This window comes from Haliaeetus leucocephalus, unplaced genomic scaffold, assembly GCF_000737465.1.
Source record: "Haliaeetus leucocephalus isolate CR32 unplaced genomic scaffold, Haliaeetus_leucocephalus-4.0 Scaffold450, whole genome shotgun sequence".
Taxonomy (NCBI): Eukaryota; Metazoa; Chordata; class Aves; order Accipitriformes; family Accipitridae; genus Haliaeetus; species Haliaeetus leucocephalus.
Window position 1 is genome coordinate 19,534,630 of NW_010972886.1, and position 17,808 is coordinate 19,552,437.

General features: G+C 38.9%; 2 protein-coding genes across 2 annotated transcripts in view; one reads left to right on the forward strand and one right to left on the reverse strand.

Moving 5' to 3' along the window:
- The window catches only part of CFAP61 (cilia and flagella associated protein 61), a 106,720-nt gene extending 89,344 nt beyond the window's left edge, over positions 1-17,376 (reverse strand). Inside the window, exons 1-7 of the mRNA XM_010575075.1 lie at positions 17,234-17,376; positions 15,950-16,100; positions 13,208-13,284; positions 12,205-12,272; positions 10,985-11,111; positions 4,576-4,708; positions 2,363-2,516 (exon numbers count right to left, since the gene is read on the reverse strand). Of these exons, the coding sequence (XP_010573377.1) occupies positions 2,363-2,516; positions 4,576-4,708; positions 10,985-11,111; positions 12,205-12,272; positions 13,208-13,284; positions 15,950-16,100; positions 17,234-17,376 (853 nt within the window). The remainder of the gene's footprint in view (positions 1-2,362; positions 2,517-4,575; positions 4,709-10,984; positions 11,112-12,204; positions 12,273-13,207; positions 13,285-15,949; positions 16,101-17,233) is intronic.
- Positions 9,396-17,808, forward strand: part of CRNKL1 (crooked neck pre-mRNA splicing factor 1) — a 22,883-nt gene continuing 14,470 nt past the window's right edge. Inside the window, exon 1 of the mRNA XM_010574913.1 lies at positions 9,396-9,402. The gene's annotated coding sequence lies outside the window, so the exon portion shown is untranslated. The remainder of the gene's footprint in view (positions 9,403-17,808) is intronic.

Below are 17,808 nucleotides of genomic sequence, written 5' to 3' on the forward strand. Positions count from 1 at the left end.
TTACTGCTTTTCCTGGAAGTTTTCATTAATGAATACTGAAATGAATTTTGAGTCACACCTCATGCAATAATGAAACCCGCATCATTCAGAGGGAAAGGGCTTTTCATTCAAACTGCTCAAAAAATATGGACTTTGTGTTTGTAGTCTTAAGTCAAATGTTTAGCAAGCAGTAAAAAGAAAAGCTGTTTATCAAATATCTATCATACAAAGCATATATTTTCAATAAACCATAACAAACTTCTGTAACTTGTGACAAGCTAATGCCTTATTAAGCCGGTATTAGAAATTAGAGTAATAACAGTATACATTTGATTTTTTTTCCTCTTCCTCTTTCCTTTCTCTGAAATTCAACTACCACAGCCTTTAGCTTTATCTCTCTCTTTTTGGCCATACTGGGCAGGTATAAACAACAACTTAAAATGTTTCAGGAAAACCAACACTTCTTAAAGTGTTACAATTGTTTCTTTATATTCTAAAATGTGCAGAGCTACAACAATAATTTTAATTATTATTCAGTCACAACAGAATTAATATTCCTGAGCAGTGTATAGCAATGAGCTAACTCTAATTTTAATATTAAATTTCTAGTGGCTCCTTCTCTCCAGGAATAGTATCAGAGTCAGGCTCTTAGCTTATGATACTCAAGTTCCTTCTCAGGTGTCTGAGACCATCAATGATTTGTGCTCAAGCTATCTGAAAAAGTCTACAAATAATTCCCTCTTTCCCCAGAGCTGCCCTTGTCATTCCAAATAAAGGGATACTACTACTTTTAAAAATCTTACCTGAAGGAGGTGCTCAGGATTGCAAACTAGTATCAACCATCAAAACTAACAGTTTTTAAATGGAGAGGAAAAGGAGAAAAACACGTGATACTACAAACCATGTAGCTTAATAAATTTCTGAAAAGCACTCAAATGCTAGATTGACAATAGTCATATAAGAAAAGTCATATAAGAACCTGAACAGAACAGTTGTTTATGCCAAGTTTTCACATTTAGAACAAGTCTCATAGATTTCAAAAATGTTAAAAAATGTGTAACAGCTGTATTGTTAGAACCTATAACCACATACTCATTAAAAGGCTCAGCAGCACAGAATTTGCCACAAAATATGGGCCTACAGCTTGCAGTGCCTGGACAAAGACAGCACACAAAAGTGTCTAAGGGTTTTACCAGAACCAGAAATCAGTCACAGAATGGTCAAGGTTGGAAGGGACCACTGGAGGTCATCTTGTCCAAGCCCTCAGCTCAAGCAGGGTCACCTCAAGCAGACTGTCCAGGACTGTGTTCCAACTGGTTTTCAGAAGGGACTATCATGAGTGATCTTTCTTCCTCCCTCAGCCTCATTTATGTTTCTACACATGACTGTCATCTACTTTGAAATAATACTCCTGAAGCTCCAGGAGCATAGAATGATACAGAAGGAGATAGCTGACGTCCTTCATCTCTTATTTGCAAGATGCTCCTTTGCAGGGGAGGGGAAGACCACAGGAGCAGCTATAACACCTTTTTTCTCTCCCTTTTCTGTTCTATGACTGTCAGCTCCGAGATACCAGCTGGCGACTGCTCTGTAGCTCCCTTGTTGCCTTTTTTGCCTGCTGCTTTGTGTTCAGACAAGCAGATACATAACAACCTAACAGTGTTTTTTTAAATTCTATTACTGATAATTAGTAGATAGCAAACCATTGCCCTTCTGCACAAAAAGCCTTTTGACACTGAAAAATAAAGATGACAACTGTAAGTCATTTACATGACACTTCTGTTCTACAAACAGATGATGTATTCATGTTACTGGTTTTTATCATTTGCAGTAAGGTGGCTTGTAGATGCGTTGTTGTATCATGCCCAATATAAAAATAGAATAAAAAGACAGTCCCTGATCTCCCAAAATCCTGTAACCTAGAAGACTGCAAACAATAAGCAAAGAGAGGAGAAGTTGGACCACAAGGAAATAAGACAACACAAGTCAATGGGACAACATAATAGCCACAAATTACCAGCTGCTTAGCTACTGACAGACATTAGAACCAGATTTCAAAACTAAGTCTTCAATTAATAGTACCACTGTAGCTAACTGATAGAAAATACACCTGATGCTTTAGCTTTCCAAAACTTGAAACAGGTTTCTCCTATACCTGGTATAGACCAGATCCCCACAACCAACCATCACTTCCGAGTCAGAGACCAGGGCTACCAAAATTTCTCTCCTGAATTAAAAAATACCAGGCAACCATCTCCAGAAGAGATACATTAGCGTTTTCTTGCTAGTGAACCTATATCCTCTTACAATCTTTTGCAAAACCTACTCAGAAGCTAGAAATAAATGCAGCTTAAATCTATCTAGCATTTTAGAATATAGATACCTTCTTGAATGCTTGGCTTCTGTGGCATTTTGAGAATATCTTCAGGATGTGGTTTACAGAGTCCATGGAAAGGCCCTAAGTCAAAACACTCTTGAAACAAGGAAACATTTACTTGAGAACATAAGCTCATGAATCCTACTGCAGTGCCAGCATCCTAAAATATAAAAGCAACATCACACATATGGTTGAGCATGTGATTTCAGGTCAGGGCAAAAAAATTGAACAAAAAAAATTCTGAAACATAAAAGTTACGGTGTTCCATCTCTGGCTGTGCATAATAGAAAAGTATAAAGGAACAATTTCAGCAAAAGTTAAAGATCCTTCCCCTCTCCCCCCCCCTTGTAATGTGTGTATTAGGGCCTCTATATTAGATGTTATAATTCTTTTGTTAGTTATGACTTGTGAGAGCATTAGAATTATATATATGGACAAAATAATGACCTATTGTTTCAATAAAACAATTTGTTACAGTAAATAAAAAACATGTAACTTTTAACTACATACATCCAAAAAGGTATAATTTTTCTTTAGCTTAAAATGCAGCTGAAGTAAAAGCTGGATTTAGCTAGCCATAATGGTTGACTAATTACTGGACGCTGCTTTGTAAATAAAATTAGGCTCAAATTGAAAAGTATATTTTATTTTCCTACAAAAATGATTAATTCAAGAAAGCAATTATACAGTATATAAACAGTATCTAATACAGCATGTAGTGTATATTGTTTGCAGCAATCACAAGCGCTAAATATTTTCAAGTTCTGAAAAAAAAAAAAATCTAAGAACTAGGCTTTAAAAAAAAAAAATAATAAATGCCCTGGCAAGTATGAAAATGACAAGACCCCTGCAATGCTGAAATGGCACGTTACTTTGTATGTTTGACTATTACTGAAAGTTTCCAGAATGTCACAGTCTTCAGAAAGAAATACACTCTGAAAAATGAGAATTGGCATGCCGGAGGTTTTTTGGCTTTAAGCTAAGATGAGTCTACTAGAAGGAAGCTCTTTAATTTTTAGTACTATATGCAACTTTCTGCTGAAACACACATAATCAAAAAAATATATTTTTTTTTTCCTTAATACACATAATGAAAGCCTCCTTTATAAACATAACGAAAACTCAGTGGCTGGATTTTTATAGCAGTTTTATCAGGCCATCAGCCCCCCAAAAAAAAAAAAAAAAAAAAAAAAGTTTAATTCCCCCCCCGCCCTCAAACAACAAGTGATTGTTTGTTTGCCTTGTTTGCGTAACCGAACAAAAGCTGGGTCGCTGCAGTTGTCTGGCTGCTATGTAATTTTAGGCCCAAGGCTCAGCAGAGGCTGATTAACCAATCCATCTACCATATGTGCAAAAAGAGGTTGCCAGCTTCATTCTCTGCAGGGAAAATTGGCATCTATCTTGGTTCGCATGGAGGTGTCTTTCCAATTTGTGGCAGCAGCGGCAAGTATAAACTATGAGGGCCTGAAACACCTTTCGCTGGTACCATATTGAGCTATAAATGTACAATTGAAATGTATTATTTATAAAGGTAGCCATTTGTAATGTGCTATTACACTAATGGTTTATTGTTTCCCATTTGGCTTCCAACGGTAGTGATTACATGTTACGGTTTTATAAAATCATTTGCTATAGAAAGCAGACTTCTGGAATTAAGTAGGTTATGTTGCCTATCAGCTTACAATACCACGCACAATTACTAACACATGAAAATCTTAACAGGAATGTTCAGCAGGATAACTATTACCACCTCTTTCTTATTTAAATTAATTCCTGGGTTTCTGTCTTCAATTCAACAAAAATCTGACTGCCTGAATCAGGAGATGTTAAAAAACTACAGCATTTTTAACTGTGAAAGTATTACTGGCTACTAGTTTTCACATGCAATATTAATTTCCACCAGGAATGAAAACTGATCATCTATAATGCAAATGTCTAAAATGGCAACATGGTTTCTTCAAGATGGTCTGTTACAATTACTTGAAAAGAATCTACACAATTACTGGCAATTGCTGCTTCATTTACTTAACAGGAGATATCACTCCTAAGGAAAGGAAAGACAAAAATACGTGGTGGAGGGTGCTGTGTGTGTGCAGCTCACGAATTCTACCTTCCAAAAGTGAGCTTGTTCTTTTTATTCACTGCAGCGTGAGCTCTCACTCACATGTGGCATCACTAATGTTATGATTAGACAAAACCAGAGCTCATGGCAGACTGACCTCACAAACAACAGCCTGATTTTCTTCGTCTTGACATTCTATGAGATCAGCAAGGAAATATTCACTATAGGTTTCTTTCAGAGTCTTACTCTGACGTGTCCAGATTGGCATGAGATCATCATAATCTTCCAACCTACAAAAAAGAGATTAGGTAATGTCCTAAAGCTCAGCCATTAATAGATCATGACACTTCTGTTCCACTCCATTAGCATATGGATAAATATTACAAATACCTGATCCAAAGCCCCCACCCACAAATAAATAATTTCACCTAGGACACGTCCCCAGTGCACACTAAGCTGGCAGCCTCAGCACCAGAGGAGAGGCAGAACCACCTCCAAAAGCCAGTACAACCCACCTAAAGTCTGGACTGCCCAGTGGAGATGCTTATCTTTTCCTAACAAAATACAAGGGCAGCCCAGTTCAAAATTCTCTTGCCTAAGGTATCTCAGGCCAGGTGGACCTGGGCTTTAGGCCTCATTTAAAATAATTATATTCAGTGAGCTCAATCATCAGTTCGTTAGAGTTGGCAGAGATCTCAAAAAGCAACACCAGTGCAATTTAGAAAATCAGTTCTTTAAAAAAAAAAAAAAAGAAAGAAAATAATGCCTTCCTGTATGGGAGAAACAGTGCTGAGTATTGGCTAGATTACTGTTATTACACACTGCAGCACGGGAGTCACCTGGCAGAAATCGAGCCATTATGCCTTTGTAAGGTCAAGTTAATGCTCCACCATTGAAAAAGACACAAAGGCCAAAGTGCAATTATTCTGTCCCTCTGCCTCATGAAAGGCTTTCTGCATAGGTGGGAACCTGCCACATCAAGGCTTTCACTGCCTCTACTACTCCAGTCTGTTCTCCATGCTGACGGTGCAAAAGCTGCGTGAGCCGATTTCCAATCAGTCCAAGTTGCAGTGTTAGACTCATATAGGTCAGCCCCATACTGCACAGATTTTCATTTAAATAGGCAACAGAGACTTTTTCCCGTTAAACCACTTTAAAAAAATGTTAATTCTTAACAAGGATCAATGTAAGTCTTAACAAGAAGTTTCTGTGCTTTCACCAATGTAATGAAGGAATTTGTTAGTCATATGTGCTGCGACCATGGCATAAAGGCCAGCGGCAGACCAGCTCTAACACAGAACTGCTTTCAGTAAGAAGATGAAACCATTTTTTTGTCTATCTGAAAATGCGAGAATTAAGTGGTCCAACCAACAATTCTGCAGCTAAAGAAGTGGCAAGAAAACCAGGGCTGCGATGTGCTGCCAGAAGGAATGACTTTTACTGTGGACTGTGGAGTTAAGGAAACCCTTTCTCCTCAGAGCCGTAAGCAGACTGCTACTGAACATGCTTTTGGCAATCTCAGTTATCACACACGGACACACAAGAACAACGACGAGCCCCACGGGATGAAGGAATTAAATCAAGAGAACAATGCACTTCACCAAACACCGGAATACATTTCTGCTTACTGAAAGAAACAGAGGCCGCCACAATCGGCTCCTCTGAAACAGCAGGTTGCATCCTTCAGTTACAGAGCGCTCAGGAGACTGACCTGAGGTGACAACCGCCTCGGGAGGGTCAGCGCCAGCCCCTCACCTGCACGTTCTGCCAAGGGCAGCCTGCACCCTCCTCTTTGGAAGAGGCATCACCTTGGTTACACCACTTGCAGGGCTCCGAGCCCGACCTTTTTGGAAAGCCTCTCGGGACGCTCTGTCCTCCCGCCGAGCCGCGACCGGCAGTTTCAAGAGCAGGAACGCCCCGCCGCAGCTTTCCCGGGCGGCAGCCCCCTCAGGCAGCGGGGCCGCCTCCCCCGCGCTCCCGCCGCCGCCGGCTCTCTCCTGACCTCTCGCGGCCGCGGGCGGGAGCCGCCGCCTCCCAGCCCTCGGGGGCTTCCCGCTCCGAAATCCAGACCCCAGGCTGCAAGGAGACGGGACCCCGCCGCTCCCGAAAGGTCTGGAACGTTCCCGCCCTCCGGAGGCCGCCGCAGGCCTGGCCCGAGAGCTGGAGGGCCCGCCGCCGTTCTGAGGGCGACTGAGGCAGTGCCCCAACACCGCCGGGGCCGCGGCTGGTGGACCCTCCACGACACGACTGCCGCTTCACACGAAGCCCTTAGTCTCCGAGGGGGATACCCTTTCCTCTACCTCCCTAAAGTAAGATGTCAATAGAAAAATAGTTTCAAATAGTTCTCTCTCCTTTAAAAGCCTCACGCCTTGTAGAGACGCGTTTCCGAAGATAATTATCGGGAACGATTATTAACGCTTCCCTCAGTTTTAGGAAAACTTGTGTTTTGCTACAGGCTCCTATTGCTCAAGTTCGTATGTGCTTGTATCCAAGTACTTGTGCCTGTAGCTTGGAAATCTTAGTTCTGCATATGCAGCAATTCAGAAAAACAAAATAAACTGATTCTCTTTTCCACCCTTTACATGTTTCTGGATTCAGAAGAAGCCTTAAAAGTTAACGCAACTGGGCCAAAAAATATTATTCCGAATTTTATCAACCATGGTCTGAGTTTCTAGGTACCGAGCGACTCCAGCATAAGACTGGAAGACAATTTAGGTGGTGGTTTTGCTGCTCCTACACGCCGGAATGAATGTGACCTTCTGAGTAAGATTACCTTTCTCCTAGGGGCCGGTGACCCCTTTTATTTTGACGCTGTCTCTGCTCTTTTATTCCCTGGCCATCTGTCTGAAAGTTCTCTTCTTACCCTTGCTGCTCCCGTGGCCCAACCCAGCCCGGAGGTACAGCCCGGGACACCCCTCCACCCTGACCGCGCTCTGCCGGGGTCGGTCCGGCGGGATGTCGGGGTGGGATGGACCCCAAGGGAGCCACCATGGCCTGGGGTGAGTATCGCCTACCGACGCCCCACTAATGGCCTTTTTAGCAGGGTGAATAAATGCTTAACTCCTGACCTTCAGGATGTCCCAAGTCACCATGCTACTCCATCTGCCAGGAGTTCTAAATAATTTAATTATTCTTCTGAAGGGCAGTCGCCAGATTCTTTCATACAGTTTTTAAGTTAAGAAAGCCAACTTGAGAAACCAGTAGAGATGAATATCATCACTGCCCACTCAAAGTTGAACGCAGCTGCCAGGGGTGACAGATTTCCAAGCCCCACACTTTTTCATTCTTTTTCACTGTTTAAGTGAGAATCTTCATTGTAATAAATTGTTTCCAAAAGGAAAAAAGTACAGAAAATAAAACACACCATCAATTAATTGTCTGTAGAATTAATTCAAAAGATGCAACTAAAATGAAGTTCCAAGAATATTGAAACCCTATAAAAATTTATAGTAATTCACATTCTTTATATCTCAAACCAAAATAGTAGTCATCGTCTTCTCTGCAGGCAGTATCTCAAGGGAAAAGCTGCAGTAAGGTTTTCTATTATCAGAATTTCACTACTTCAGCACAATTAATTAGTATAGCAAATCTGATAATGTGTTATGAAACCTCAAACAAACCAAACTAATTTAGGGGTAAAGGAATGAGACTGTACTCTAATTGAAACCTGTTGTTTCACTGGGGTAGATAATACACACACCCCACCTCCAAACTGAATGTTTTACTGCTCCAAGTCCCTTACAGCATTCTGCTCTGTAAAACACACGACACAAGGCCACACATCAAGATGCGGAGGGCAATTCTGCCGGCTCGTGGTATGCAGAGAGACTGACCTCGCAGTAGTACATGAGGCTCCACACAAGCCCATTCATCTCCCTGCATGCTAAAAACTGTAGGAACAGAACTATTTTAATTTTTTTTTCTATTTTTAATATCTTCCACCAGCACCAGTCTTTACAAAAAAAACACAAGAGGTTTTTAATATAAAAATACTACAAAATTCCTGTACTGTGAGAACAAGCATAATAAAGGCATTCCACAGAGCTGCAAATTTGTGAGCTCTTACGTATATGGTACAAACCCAAGAATGACAGGATCTAGATGAGAGATCAGCAAGAAACTTAAGTATAAAACCTTAGTGGACTGTGTTCTGGCACACCACAGATTTATTTCACATTATAAAGGCTGGATGGAGAATAACTTCAAAATTAATGGTTAAGCAAAGTATCAGTTTACAGCTTCTTTCCACCGCCTCCCATAAGCAACGGAAGAGGGAACAGAGATTACCCTAATCTCCTATCGTTGACCCAGAACATGTTGCTAGGCAGGTGGCTGGGGACAACTTTCATAGATAAATCTCTAAAGGGCTCCACTGAACGTTACTATGGATGCCAGTGAAGTACAAAGGTGAATACAGAGGAAAAGGAAAGGCAAAGCATCAACTGCAAACAGAATTCAGCTTACTCAGAGATCTATTGATAGACAATATTAAAGTATGAATTTTATATCACCAGATATCGTGTAATTTAAAAGAAAATACAGTTTCCTGGTTAGTTTTCTAATAATAAAAAACCCTAAAGTAAATAATTTTTATTATTCGTAACAAACTACAGAAATCCCAGGCGAGATGGTATCTCTTATGTGGAATATTGGTACGGCTTACATGACATTTCCAGTCATGTCAAAAATATTGCTATTGATAATATCCAATGGCTATCAAAAGAAAGAATATGATTCAAATTAAATAAAAGACAAACATAATAGTTGGAATCAAGACATATGGAAAAACTTTAAGCCCTCAGCAATTAATTCACCAACTGATAACTTCTGACTATTAAGGTTCATTCACCTACTGATAGATGGTAGACGACTCAAAGGAAATAGCCAGAAAAGCCTAAAAATTGTAGGTCAAGTTAGCAAGCAAATGATTTTGTAACATACTGAAATGTCCAGACCTATAGCAGGATTGTGCAAAGTGGTCAAGGTCAGGCCTCAGTCCTTTTACTTAAAATGCTCAAAAGTCAAGTGACAGGATATTGCAAACATTGACTAAAACTATAGGATAAAGAGCACAATCTGCAGATTTGTTTCAGGCCTATTTGGTAAATGTAAAGATGTGTAAAACATCACTCTGACAGACAGGCTTCCGTCAGAATCCAGTCTGAGATGTCAGCATGAATTAACCCATAAACAACCAGGTGTGGATTTACCAGGCAGAGAGAGATGCCTAATGTGGCATTACCATCTCTTACCATGTGGGTTGATACAGACCCCCAGACAAATCAGCACCGTATGACATAGTGTCCCAGGGATGTGCTTTTCCCTAAACTTCAGTTTCCACTAGAAGGAACAGAAATGCTAATTTAATCACAATCCTGCTATATAACCACATAGCAACACTTACATTTAGAACAAACAAAAGCAACTCCAGAATGAATCAGAACCACATAAAATTATTACTTCATAAAACATTACCCTACATGCACTCTTCCTACTGTAAAGAGGAAAACAAGTGAACCAAAATGTGGTAGTTATATTTCAACCACACTACAGGGAAGCATCTACACCGCAATGACAGCATATATGGCCCAGTGATCTATACTGAAAAACTTAAGGCCCCATTGGGTCAGAAACTCTGCGTTTCTCATTTACTGTACACAATGCTGGCACAAGTGTAGAAAGCTGTGATTTGGCATAGGCACAGAATTCAAATGGCAGGAAAAAACAAGAGTGGTAATAGTCAATATACAGGTAGACATCAATAGGCAAGGCTGCTAGAGAAACTTGCATCTCTGCCTGGTGTACGCTGCAGGCAGCTGAGCAGATAGGAAAGAAAAAAATAATTCAGAGTCTAACTTTTTTAATGACATTTATGACTTGAATCCCAAAACAAGAGCAAGCCTGTGTTAAAGACACATCACGTGAGCACATCAAAGTCTTTGCTCCAAGCTGCATCCATTGAAACAGATGACACAATGGAAGGAAAAAAGTGTTACCCCATTATTTTCTTAAGCTGTCTTAGCAACACTGAGGAGGCCTGCTCCCCTGAAACATAGCGAGAGTGAATGTATGAAGTGCTTATGCAGAAAAAAACTGTACAAAAGCAAGTTCCTCTCCATGTCTGAAGGACTACTGGAACTAGGGATTCTCTGCTCTTATTTAATTCTTTTAGACAATAGGTCTTCCTATTCAGACTTTGCTCAACCGGTTGGAATATGGCATAGCACGAGAAAATTAAAAGTAAGTTGGAAGACGCTTCAAGAGACTTGGAAACTATATGCACTCATACTTTAGGATGCAGTGATGCAATTCAGCCAGCAGATTCAGAGAATAAACATCACCGACAAAAAAATGTATTCTTTCTAGATAACAAACTAGTTTTACAAAAAATACAATTAATCTTGTGATGAAGTGGAATAAAAACAACATAATCATAGAACTACTTAATTAGGTTATCAAGGAAAATCATAGCAGTTTAACTAAGATACTGATGCTGTAAACCAAAAAAGAAAATTCTTCAAATTAATCCAGACAGATCTGCTCATAGAAGGGAGAAACTGCATTACCTTGCTTTGCGAACATAGAGCTGTGGGTGATACCAATGTCTGGGGCACACAAACAAGGTAAAGTTTGTATCTGCTACTGAACCTGGAGCAGTCATCATCTTTTCAAAGACATTTCCCATGTTTGGCTCTGTGAATGACAAAAATCTGTTAGGAGCAACAAAGAAACTTCATGATGTAAGCTTTTAAATTATCAGCAAAACTGTGTGAGGAAAATGGAGTTTTGAACTTAAACCACAGATGGCATAATGCTCCAAATTCTTTACGTTAAGGAATGAAGCTGAAATGACAGTAGTATAAACATGTGAAAGAATGGTTACTGGATTAATTAACAAATTAATTCAGCATCCCAAACCTGAATAAGCTTCAAAGCAATCAGAAATTGGTAGGATCAAATCCCTGTAGAAATATTAGTCTTATAACCAATACTATATAACCAATACTGGAGAATCGCTTTGTCAGAACTCATTATACTGAAGCAAAGTTGACATTTGTTGCTAGGGTAGGTTTGACAAAAACCTTTTTTCAGGTAGTTTTCTGTAGTTGACACATCACTATGGAGGATTTTAGCATGACTTGGAACTAAGATGTCTAGAAATTGGCTTATCAGAAAAGGTTCCAGTTCACTTCAAGGAAAGCTCCAAGCAAAACATCAGACATTAGGTAGACGCTTGGTTTATTAGTCTGAATTCAGGACTGAAATTCCAAGACAGGTGCTGTTCTCTGATCAAGATGTGCATTCTCCATCTTTGTACCTCTGCTCTAAAAGAAATAATCCTAGTTTCCTTCCATGTCTCCAGCACCCCTTCTGAGCCTCACCAAAGTGTCCTCTCCCCATCTTGTACTCACTTGGCTAAATAACTACTTGATTTCAATCTCTATTCAGCCAGAAATCTTCATAAAACTTGTAGGAATTTATTTCCGAGATTCTTTACTCCTGTTCGAAGTCCTGTCTTTTTCTGACAAATTTAAAGACTGCAGGAAATGTATAGACTGCTGAATGGACTGCTGGAGTGAACATGTAACGACGTAAACCTCTTTTATGAGGTATGTCCATTAGAGGATACTTTAAGATTGTGTTTTCTGCATGTTTAGAAAATGGTAACTGTTCTCAATATTTTAAAAAACACACAAAAAAGCCTACCATCACAGTGCATATTAATGATAATGAGATTTAAGATTGTTCTCATTATTTTAAGAATAAAATAGTATTAAATTCTTACCTAAGTTCTCATCGGCTGGTATGAAGAGAAGTATAAACTGCAGTTCTGGTACAGTGATAAAAGCTCTCCTGCACAAACAACATAACTGTATTCAGTCTTTCAATATTACACCCACCAATCAGACACAGCAGCTAGTCTTTTAATATATAAAATTTTTTCTCCAGTGTCTCTAATCTGCCTTCATGAGTCCACATGGCTCAAAAATGAAAACATTTATGACAAATAAGATCATATGAAATTCATCTGGGCATTTTTTTACTGGTTCTCCTACTTTATTTGTCTCTTAATTTCCTAATCCTTAGATTTCAAACATCCTCCTTTTTGTATCAGTTCCCCAGCGGTGAAAAAATTAAAGATGCCAGACCTCTGCTGGCAGATCTCTGACCTGGCATCTGGATGAGCTTGCTTGACATGACAAGGTAGCCGTAAATTCAACAGCAACAGCAACAAGTGCAATTCACTGTTTATGTAAGGAGATTCTGAGCTATACCAAATAACTTGAGCAATGGTTATATTTGAGTACTGAGCTAACACAGTAATACATTGTGCTGTTTGCACTGTATAGTTTGCAGCCTTACCATATAATCTGTAGCTAACAAACTATCAATAGATTACCTGGGAACAAGCGTATTCCAGAGACATCTACAGCTTTCTAAGCTTCCTGCTCAGTCATGCACTTTGATTTTTACAAGTAGAAATTTAGGAAAAAGAAAAATCAATCTGCCTTGCAGCTGCAGTACTATTTCTGTGCAAAATTACAGCAAAGATACAGCTAAACCTTAACACTGTTGGGGAAGGGTGCCTGGAACTGTAACAGCTTGGTTTCAAAGCCAACAGTGCACATTTGATTAATACAAGGTTATGTTACCTTCTGAGATTGTTTAGAGAGATATTTAATTTTGATCCAGTGATCACCTGAAGGCATTTTTAAATTCCATAGCCTCTCCAAATGATGGTAGGAGAGTACACATGCTTCACTACAGAAAGTTACATATGAACTCACCTAACAATTTCTTGGGAACATCCAGCGGCATATTCTTCTTTTGCCACAAAAAGATGCATGAACAATGTATTCAAAGGCTACAAAATGAGGAATGAAAATCTAAATGCCATGCAGCTAATATTTATTAAGTCAACTCAAGTATTAACATGCACATTGATTTCCAATATATATGATCTGCACTCAAAATTGAGTAGCTTCACATATATAAGTAACATCAAAGCATGTGTGGATAAAGTTATGTGATGAAAGGACTTTTTTTTTTATATCACAATTTGTGCTTCTGTAATATTTTGATTTACACTCAACCTTACTATTGTTTGACTACAATATTCATATTTAACAGTATTAATTCCAGATAAACAACATTTTAAATTTAACCACAACAACTAAAATCTTAACAACATTTAATTTAACATTTGACTGATAAAGACATTCCTTCTAGGTTTAAAAAAAACCCAAAAGCTCACATACTTCCCATACTCCTAAAATGCTTTTTCTTTAAAAGAAGTAAGAAAAAATACAAAGTCTTAAGATTATATCATTAGACACATTTAAATATCCAGGCAGAAACAGGGCAGACTAAAGGACATCTTTATCCTATATGCCTCCAGTTAACCTGGAAAACACTAGCAAAGAAAAACCCTTGTGCTGGAATGAAAAGTGCTATCAATTCAGCTGTTTTCTTCTGCATAATAATTTCAAGTGCTGAGTCAATGAAGGTCTACCTCTAGATGAAACATTTCTACAAAAAATATTTCAAATGGGAAACCTTGAGGTCTTCTGAATAATTTAATATTCAACTAAAATGTCATGGCGAGAGTCACCAATAAATTTCAGCAACTTTAGAGCAAGAATGACTTTAATAGAGGTTGCAGTATATGGACCAGCACAAAGACAACAAGCTACTACAATGAATAAACATCAAAAGCCATTTCCAAAAATCAGACTTTTCTTTTTCATTTGTTTGGTTTTAAAATGCAAAATAAAAAGGAAGGGGGCGGGGGGGAAGAATATAGAATGTTTTGTTCTTGAGGTCCAAGAAGAAGCCCAGGAGGCAAGACTTGGCCTGTAACTGCTTCTCAATAGTGATGGTAACCTGGCAATCCTGTAAAGCATCTTCGCTAATTATATTCTGCACAAGTCAATTCCTAATTTAGACCTTTAAGCTATCTTATCATTTCTGTGCTCTAGAAAAAAGACTTGTCAACTAGATTTTTAAGAAATTCTATTTTCAGAAGATCTCAGTTTTGTAGAGCACATCTGCATGGATTTAACCTGCAGTTAACCAATGATATCTCACCTATTTATAACTCAGAATAGGTTCAGTTGTTTTGTCAGTGCAGAAGCATAAAACACATACTGAATCTTCTGTACGTATTTTAGAAAATAATCTCCATTCTAGAAAAAGAAGAGTTCTTCCGCTCCTTGTCAATGTTCCAAAGTACTTTTCACTCATGTTTATGAGTAGTAATTCCTAACATGCTCAAGCTCTTTTTTTTTTTTTTCGTCTTTTCTCTTTGTATGCCCCTGCACTCCGAAGTCAGCTGCAGCTTTGATGCAATAGATATTGTCAAGCAGGCTGCCTGAGGAAGAGCTTGCAGAACTGACAGCACAGCATAACCCAACAGGAGCAGCTGCAGCTGCACAGTGAATGAAGTGGTTGTGCCTGCTATATGCCTGTACACAAAGTACTGTTCAAGTGACAAAGAAAACAGATTACAAGAAAATTACATGGTTTTTTTCTATACTCTCTTTGGCTGTAATAATTTTGTTTCTTTTAACAGTACACAGCATTTTCAAATACAATTGCTGTATTTGTCAGTTTTTCTGCAAGCCATTGCTTAACGTCTCCCAGAACAACATTGGAAAACTGATGAACAAACTGTCTAGAGATAATTTCTGTACTGCCAATACCTTATTATGGCATCTGCTGCCTAGCTTTTGAGTTTTTATGGTTAAGATTTTCCATCTTTTCTCAACAATCACAGCATCTAGCCCCTAGCTGGGCTGAATGATGGACAGCATTTGAATCCTAAACTTCTAAGTGCCTACTTCTAGTCCATAATTCCTAAGAGTAATTCATAAACTCAACTGAGAAGCCTGTATGAAAACTGCCACCACACAGAACAGAGCGCAGCATCTCCACACAAGCACCAAACAAGCTTATTCCAGAACCAAGATGCTCAGGTCAGCATGGTCCTTCACCCAGTGTAAGTCACCATCCTTCAAGCAGGGGTACACTCCCTGTCCCTTATTCCTTCTCTGAAGCCATTACATTTGCATTTAGTTTTGTGAAATAGAAAAAATTTATTCCAAAAGGTGAAAAATGAGGATTCCTGTTCCCTTACATTGAGAAGGACCTTAGAGCAAAGACTCCACCTCCCAGTTCTGTTAGATAACACCAGAGCTGGACACGTCTTTGAATGAAAAATGTTGGTGACAGCTACGATTGACACTGCTCTCAGTGCTAGTACAGTGCATCAGACACCTGCACATATCTGGCAAAGAAAGGACTTGCGTTCCCTAAGTGCCATCCTTACAGTTACCTTCAGTTACTGTAGTGGCAAAAGCACAGGTACCCATGAACTTCTGAGCACCTGAACATTTAGTAAGGAATCTGATTATCACCTTCTTCAGCCTGAATGCCTCAAATCTACCTAAAACAGATTTTAGATGCCTATGCATATTTTTCATACCTAAGCCTTAAATGAAAACTCAACTAAAATCACACAATTTACTTACAGTGCATTTATTGTTAACGTAGTTTTCCTGTAAGAACAATTCCCAATCAGACTGATCAGTGATGTTCCAATTGGGATAGTCCAGAAAGACAGCATGGGCTATAGCCTCATTCTTCTCATTGCAGAGTGTCAAAGCAAGATTTGATTTTTCTCTGTGAAAACAATTTAATTTTGCACAAGTTGAAGAAACTACACGAATAAAAGTGACTGGCTGTTAATTCAGCCTGTTAGAATAGCAAAATTAACCATGTTCAAAAGTGCTCCCCGGATTGGACCTCAATAAAACTTCATTACCCACATCCTAACTTGACATTATTGCTTCAGTTCCAAATATTTTAGTGCATTATAACATTATAACATGTATAGTGACATTATAACAATTCACATGATTTTTCAAACCCTCAGTACTATGAATTTGATATGCAAGACATAAATGCTCCCTCTTCTTTGTATGTTTCTTCATACATCTATTTTTTTCCCCAAATAGCTGGTATCTCAGGCATTTGCCATTAAGTCAAGTGGAAAAACACTAAGTGACCCATCAGCATTTCATGCAGTCTGTCTGTCTGCTGTTCATCACTGCACAGAAAGATGAAGCGCAAAAGGTTCATCACCATCTCCAGTGATGAAGATATGGTAACAGAAGACTTCTACAACCACCCATTTCCGCTAAGGACATTGCCATGCAAGCAGCTAGGATACAGATGTCAAAACATGGAGAATATTAGGTATTTTGGGGGCACGAAAAGAAGAGGCACATTGAAACGTATTTTATGGCGGATAGAGGCTGCCTCCCAAGATAGACTAAAGAGAGGCAACAAATAACCAATTCCTTTCATTAAGGGAGAATGGGAAGAGAAGGAAAAGATTTAGACCTACACAGGAAAAGAAAACAGAAGTGTCATGGCCACACAGTGATTAAAAAACATAGTCCTTCCCCCTCTATTTCTATCACTCTCCAACAGGCAAAAGGATTCTGTTAGATGGAGTAGACAGCAGATACTGGAATCTGATGGTTTCATCAAATATTATTCAGAAGTATTTCTTCTGAACTTTTTATAAAAAGGAAGCTAGTATAGAGTCAAATCTTGCCCACCTTGCTGGCAACAGTGATCCAAGTTTGCACAAAGTCATGCAGAGAAGAGGAAGCGGGTTTTCTTTCCCTTTTTGTGAATAGCATAAAAAGTCATTATGCCATACCACGTAAAGGCTCTTAATGTTTTCTGCCATTTTAACATTTCCTGCAAGAAAAGTAATATAATGTCCCTAAAATACTGTTACTTACAAAAGGTACATGACATCAATCCTTCCAAAAACTACTTCAGTAAAGTGGCTGAAGAGGCTGATAATATCTGAAACATCACGTGATTCTGTTCTTCTGGCACTGACCACTTCTGTATTTCCTCTTGAAGAATTTATTGTAGTCATCTTACAGACTGAAACAAAAAATGAAGAAAACACTGCTGTTCTGGCAGATCCTGCTGCAATCCATTGTTCAACGTAGTTACTTGAAGTGGATATTTATGAAAACTATGAAGAAGTGCAATTCGGATGGATTTAAGTACCTAGTTCCTATAGACCTCTACATAAATATATACTGCCTGCATATACATACAGCATGCAAACAGTGCACATGTAGAAATACAGCATGCAATCATCCCTGTTGTGTGTATTCTACATGCTACACAGGAAAAAAATGTTTTCAGTAGGCTACAGATTGCTTTTACATTTATTCATTTACAGGCATTTGCATGCTATCTATCAGAACAGTGCCCATCATTAATAATTTCAAACTTAAAGCCTTAAGGCTACAGGCTTGGGAGGATGAGCTGCAAACAATCAGGATAAGAATGTCCTGGT